General features: G+C 36.7%; 1 protein-coding gene across 1 annotated transcript; it reads right to left on the reverse strand.

The window, feature by feature from the left end:
* Positions 1-4,820: 4,820 nt before the first annotated feature.
* Positions 4,821-6,534, reverse strand: LOC133053565 (heat shock transcription factor, Y-linked-like). The gene is made up of 2 exons (XM_061138119.1): positions 6,022-6,534; positions 4,821-5,555 (listed from the first exon to the last, which is right to left on the reverse strand). The coding sequence occupies exons 1-2, from the start codon at positions 6,532-6,534 to the stop codon at positions 4,821-4,823; spliced, it is 1,248 nt and encodes a 415-aa protein (XP_060994102.1).
* Positions 6,535-7,071: the final 537 nt, after the last annotated feature.

The following is a 7,071-nucleotide window of genomic DNA, read 5'->3' on the forward strand; positions in this document are numbered from 1 at the left end:
AGCTGGCCATCTTCTGATGTGGTAACAGGCATAGTATGTGATCTTTAGGATGAGGTGAGAGTTACACAAACTTATAGCTTCTAAATCAAACTCTGTAATCTTTTGAACTGTGGTGTTGGAGAAGACTCTTGAGAGTCCCTTGGACTGCAAGGGGATCCAACCAGTCCATCCTAAAGGAGACCAGTCCTGGGTTTTCACTGGAAGGACTGATGCTGAAGCTGAAATCCCAATACTTTGGTCACCTCATGTGAAGAGTTGACACTTTGGAAAAGACCCTGAGGCTAGGAAGGATCGGGGACAGGAGGAGAAGGGGACGACAGAGGACGAGATGGCTGGATGGGATCATTGACTCTATGGACATGAGTTTGTGTAAACTCCGGGAGTTGATGATGAACAAGTAGGCCTGTCATGCTGTGATTCATGGGGTCGCAATGAGTAGGACACAACTGAGCGACTGAACTGAACTGAATCCTGCGAGAAGCGTCTTTGACTTGTTTATCCTGGTCACCTTTAGGAATGCTTTCAAGGTGCTACATTACTGAGGATGGATGTAGGTAGGAGACCGGAGCCATTTTGATTTTGCCACTTGCCTTCTCTGTGAATAGACCATTCCTCTTCTCTTTATGTCACACTTTTTGTCTTCAGATGAAGGTTGAGGATTGTGGACGTGTGTGAATGCATGTGAAAGCCCCATAAAACTGAAAACAGGGAGTACAAAGTTTTCCTCTTTGAATCAGATCTCAAGATTTTTGGTTTTATGGATCTGCATTATCAGAGCATATCAAATATGCATAAAATTATTTTATGATGATTGCCACACAGAGTTGAAGCCAGAGGTCCTGTATAGTCATCATATTAGGAGTGTGGTGGGGCTTGGACATTTAAGGTATTATGTAAGAAGCATGTGGGTGATCTTATAAATTCCTTCTATTTTAATTGTTTTTCTGATACACTTGGGAAGGGGGAAGGCAGCTTCTACCCTGTGGGAACAGAATTCCAGATTTCATCCTTAGTTTCTTTGATTCCCAAGAATAGTCTTCATTACTGGTGAGTGTGCATCCTCATATAGGAAGGTAGTATCCTATTACAAGAAGGCCTGGTTCAAACTCCAGGCATCTACTTAGGCTTCTCTGGTACTCCCATATTAGCCTGTGGGTGTTTTGTTATTGCCAGACATAATAGACATCTAAGGTCCCACTCAACTTCTGCTAGGCTGATTGGGAGAGTACCATAGTTTTTAACTATGTTTGGGTGCAGAAGCTTGGTGATTATTGAAATGCTTTCAACCTTTGCAACTCACCCATTTGTCTTGCCCTTTGAAATGTGAAAGCAGGGTTTTAAATAGTCACTTTAATTTGTGCCTCTTTCTGTTTTGGAATTAGCCATTTCATCATCCAAAATCTCTAACATAAGTTTCCAAAAGAGAACCCAGACATATACTCACAAATACATTCTTAATCTGATGCACACACACACACACACACACACACACACACACACACACGAACAGTCACAATCTTATATGCTCAAAACACACTTAGGAAATGAAAAGAAAACTCAACTCAGTGAAGGACACCTATGAACTGCACAGAGTTTCCTCGTTACTTTTTTCTAGGCTTAATGTTGGAAGTTAATTTGTAGATTAATGATTTCACTCTAGTGACATATTACATCAGAGTGTTTTAAGTAATTAGCCTCCAACTAATAAAAATAAATGAAAAAAATAAAGAAAAAATAAATAAAAATAAAAACGAATAATCTATATTCCCCATTAAAAAAAATAAAAGATAATACCTTTGTTCTGTATCCCATGTGATCTTAGAATATTTTGCATGTAACAATATTCTGTGATTTGCTAAAATGAAAATAATGGTGTAGGGTAACAAAATTGAAGTCATATTGACCTCTTTAGGCCCTGCAGTTGCACATTGGCTTGTTATATATATATATATATATATATATATATATATATATATATATATATATATATAATACATGTTTCGATGCTCTTCTCTCAAAACATCCCAACCTCGCCTTCTCCCACAGAGTCCAAAAGTCTGTTGTGTACATCTGTGTCTCTTTTTCTGTTTTGCATATAGGGTTTTCATTACCATCTCTCTAAATTCCATATATATATGTGTTAGTATGCTGTAATGTTCTTTATCTTTCTGGCTTACTTCATTCTGTATAATGGGCTCCAGTTTCATCCATCTCATGAGAACTGATTCAAATGAATTCTTTTCAATGGCTGAGTAATATTCCATGGTGTATATGTACCACAGCTTCCTTATCCTTTCGTCTGCTGATGGGCATCTAGGTTGCTTCCATGTCCTGCCTATTATAAACAGTGCTGCTATGAACATTGGCGTGCACGTGTCTCTTTGAGATCTGGTTTCCTCGATGTGATATTTTAAGCATCCAATTTCATCCTCTGAACTTCTCCCATCAATTTCTCTACTCCTTGCCCAAATCTTCTGTATTTACATTACTTAAATTTTTGTTTTCACTTTTACTATTTTAGGCACCAATTATAAAATAAACACATAAAGGAAATAAAATTGAAATAATGTACAATATTTCCCTAAAGTATTGAGCAGTTTTCTCTATATGCTTTTGAGAACTAAAGGCACTGATATGTTCAAGCCATATGGGAATTGTTCACCAAGGTAATATATCATGTAACCAGGCTTCCCTTGGTAGGACAACTGAAGTACAGGTTAATAATATGCTTTCAGGAGGGAACCAAAACAGTAGCTTTTCAACATGTCCTTATCCATGCTTATCCAAGTTATCACAGAGGACTAAGTGGATTAATCCTGTTCTTTCTGAGAAGGACCTGCCACTCTAAACAGAACATGAAAATAAGGTAGAAGGGACTGAGAAGGAATAGAATATATTTCAAGTATATGGCCTTGAAATAGAAGATGGAATCACCTTTAAAGTGACATTGCTCAAAGCATCCACATTTGACTATACAGTAAAACACCTGAAATCTAAACCAAGGTCATTGGATTCTGCGCTTGAAATGATAATGGAGGACACGAATTTCCATAACTTTTCAAAGTGCTGTAAAACGATTACCTCTAAAGCATGGTATTCTCACCTACATTTAATGAACGTTTTCAGTAAAAGAAAAAGAGTGTGTTTGGTGAACCACTCCCTTACCTACACAAATATTCCAGAGATTTCACTGTTAGCTGTAAGAATGAGAATGGTGAACTTAACTTGGTGTTGTCCTATGTGAGTTACCATACCAAAACAGGGACATGGTTTAATGTTGCCACAACTATCTAAAGGAAGGGCCTCAATTCTGAGATTGCCAAGATTTCTAGGTAGTGTTCATGAGAGTCTGGATAGTCCAACAAACAGAAGCTCTGCTCAGAGCATTTTGTTGTAAATCATATTAATGATCAGCCATTGATTTTGATCCCTGCTTACTCCATGACTTTTTTAGTTGATTAAAATGAATGATTCCTTTATAAATTTTAGGGAACTGGGGCCTGAAATAACATGCTTAGAATGGGTTCTTATAGACTGTAAACTTCATGAGAACAGCAATCATTTTATAATTTGAATTCCTACATTTGACATTCATGTAAATATAATAAATATTTATCAACTTGGAAAAATTTCTCAGTAAGTAGGAAAGGTCAATTATGATAACAGTGCAGGTTATAGGATGTTGTTGAGTAATGTGTATAGCATTTGGTTGGGTATTATATTTCTTTATTGATAATTCAGCAAGTACTTAAAATGTGTCATTTGCAGGCTCTAAGTTTTAGCTGATGTGAAAGACACATAAAGTAAAGAAGGTAGACCCAAAACGTATGAAAGATCTGATATCTGTGCTCAGCTTGGAGGTCACAGAGAAGTTCCTTCTAACCCCAAGAGGGAGTTGAGGCAAACTTGTGAGAAGGGGCTTAGCATGACAAAGTAGTTTGTGTGATTGTAGCTCCAGAAGCACAGTATAAGAGAAAGGTAATGAAATTACTAAGGAAAATATATATCATGTCTTCAAAGAAATTGTTAACCAGGCTGATATGCTACAGTCACCACCAGGAATTTATTCTGTATCTGTGGGAACAGATAAGCAACATGTAAACATGCACTAGGAAATATAGGGTGGAATCTTGGTGTCAGGAAATAAATGCATGCCTTAAGACAGTAGAGCAAAAATGACCCTGTAAAATACCACTTGTAAAATACATATCTTGTGCTGTCTATGGGCTAGTCACTGATTACATCATGCTATCTTTGGTATCACAGTAATGGTTAATGGTGATCATGGTTTTGGACATGCTACAATATCTATATTTTCAAGTACAAAAGGAATTTATGTAATGAAAACAATCTGCTGTCTAACCTCTTAAGACTTTATCAATAACTTATAGATTACAATGTAAATGTAAATGCACTAAGGTACATACAATGTATTTGCATGTGTTTTTATTTTGTTTGTATCTCTTCCTGCTCCCATGCTATCCTATTTAAGACACCCATTCATTTCAGCAGGGATGATTTCAGAAATCACTTTATATCCATTACCTCTTTTCCCTTTGCTCTCATTTTCTTGCTTACAAACATTAGATCAGGTATCATTTACCCAGGACAGTTAACAAAAGTTTTCCAGAACAGAGGAGTTTATAATACAGTGCAGTGAAATAGCCAGACATCGATCTAAAGTCTCATTTCCACTTCGTTGTTTGAAAATGAAGTTATGAAATGAAAATGAAGCAAATGAAACTATGACGATGAACAAGTAATTTTATTGCTCAGTTACAAGAATTATAGGTATTTGTCGACATCTTCCAAAGTAAATTTTAATCTTCATTAGGCTCCATAATCTGACACTTATTTGATAGGTCAGTTTTAATTAGCATGGTTTTCATATAATGATGACTCTTGATAAGTTGACTTGAAAGAGAGGAGGCAGATGTATAAGTGGTCGTTGGCATTGAGGACCATGAGTTGCCTCTCTGTTGCTGATTAGGATAAGGACTTTCATGGGCTGACATATCACTATAGGTAACTGGAAATTTAGAAGGCTCCACCATCAGTCCAGAATAACTGCTCTGTGATGGAGAAACGATGGGGTTCTGAGAAGTAGGCGTAGTTGTAGTAGCAATGTCCTCAAGGTGGCCATTTACTTGAGTGTAGCTGCTATACGAGTGCCAATTAAAAATGCTCACCTGATTTAAAACAGCAGGTTGGTCTACCACAATCTGTTCTGTTTGTCTAACTGATATTGACGATGGGGAAGGTAAGTCACACGGAGGTAGGGCACTTGTATTAGCGACTCTCTGGCTGGTATAAGGCTTTTGTATGAAAGGCACACTTAAGCTTGTGGAGGCTGAAAATGCACTCTCTCCACTAGTTTCAGGAAGAAAATCAGAGTTATGATCATCTGTGTTGACCCTGGCTTTAACATGCTTCGTCTTGTAATCTCGAACTAATGAAGATATTGGAGACACATTGTTAATCCCAACTCTTCTTTTCATTCTTACTAACAGATGGGGATAGCCTCTTTTGAAATTTGGATTATAGTAGATATGTAGCTAAAATCAAAGGATAAAATTATTTAATTTCTTTATAAGCCAAGGTAAAACTAACAAATACATTTAAACCATAACAATGTATACCTTTAATGATACCAATTAAATAGCATCAAATGAAACACAGCCATTAGTAGTTTTAACAGCTAACATGTTAGAAACAATTATGTCCCTCAACTAAAAATGCTTGGTACATATACAGTAAATACAGTACATACACATACATGCATCTATGTATATGTATATACATATACATAAATAAGTAGCTTCAGGACTTGTATATGATTTCAAGTTGCTAGGAAAGCTTGTTAAATATCAAATATTTTAGCCTCCAGATGTTCTCAACTTCAAAAAATTAAACTTTTTCAACAATTTGCTATCTCAATTTTTAATTCTGTTTTATGAACATGCTTTCTAATTCACATGGTTTAATCTTACATATTGCCAACGAGTGAATATTTTGGAATACCTTGCTCAAAAGAGAGATGTTGTTTTCTTCTTCCAGAAAGTCAGGTAGTGAAGCAGATCTTTGAAAAGTTGGTCGCTTCTTACTAAATCCATATAGGTTAAGCTGCCGAACTATGCTTTTCATACTATTGGTTTCAAGTACTCTGAAAGGTGCCTTTCTCTCCAAGACTTCTTTCTTGAAGAGTTCTTCATTGATCACTATACAAGTGCCACTCTCATCCCACCAAATAGATTCAAACTGATCACTTTCAACTATTGCCCACAATTTTTGAGGAAATCCAGGTGGAAGAGGTGCATTCACCTCATCTGTTTCAGAGACAGAAAATGTGTAACGTGGCCTTTTTATCACAACTTCCTCATACAAAGCCTGAAAAGCATATTCTTCAACCATAGATCTCAAAACCTTGTCCCCAGTAAGTGTACAATCATACAAAGAAGATCTAATGGAGGTTTCTGAACCAGTTGATTCATCTTTTGGAGGAACATCTTGAATTTCTGAAGAAATATGTGCCATCTTAGATCAATCTTTCTTCAGATAACTTTTCTCATTTGTCTGACTTTACACAGTGCAACTTCAAATTCTGCTTGGCTGGCCTACAGAGATAAACTCTCTAGATGATCACAGTGGTTCTGAAAGTCAAAAGCTGTGACATCACAAAATCACTGGTCTCCTAGCAATTGAAGGGTAGCTGTGACATCACAAAGTCACTGGTCTCCTAGCAATTGTTGGGTAGCATTCAACCAGTGTTTACTACAGCATCATGTTAAAATACAGGCTGCTTACAGAAATAGTAACCAAACCATGAAGCCTGCAAAATTTCATTCCTCAAGAATTTTCACACAGAAAAATCACATCAAGAAATCTACCTGGTTTCTGAAATAAAAGTGATGTATCACCCTTCTATACACATACTTAATATTCAGTACTGGTACCCAACCAAACTTGGGTCTACTGGCTTCTGTGTAATGAAGTCAATCAACTGACTGTGGGTTTCAGTGAAACCATGTGTTTATTGTAGGACCAAGCAGGGTATCCTAGCAGATGGTGCTT

The sequence above is a fragment of the Dama dama genome, chromosome Y (assembly GCF_033118175.1).
Source record: "Dama dama isolate Ldn47 chromosome Y, ASM3311817v1, whole genome shotgun sequence".
NCBI classification, from domain to species: domain Eukaryota; kingdom Metazoa; phylum Chordata; class Mammalia; order Artiodactyla; family Cervidae; genus Dama; species Dama dama.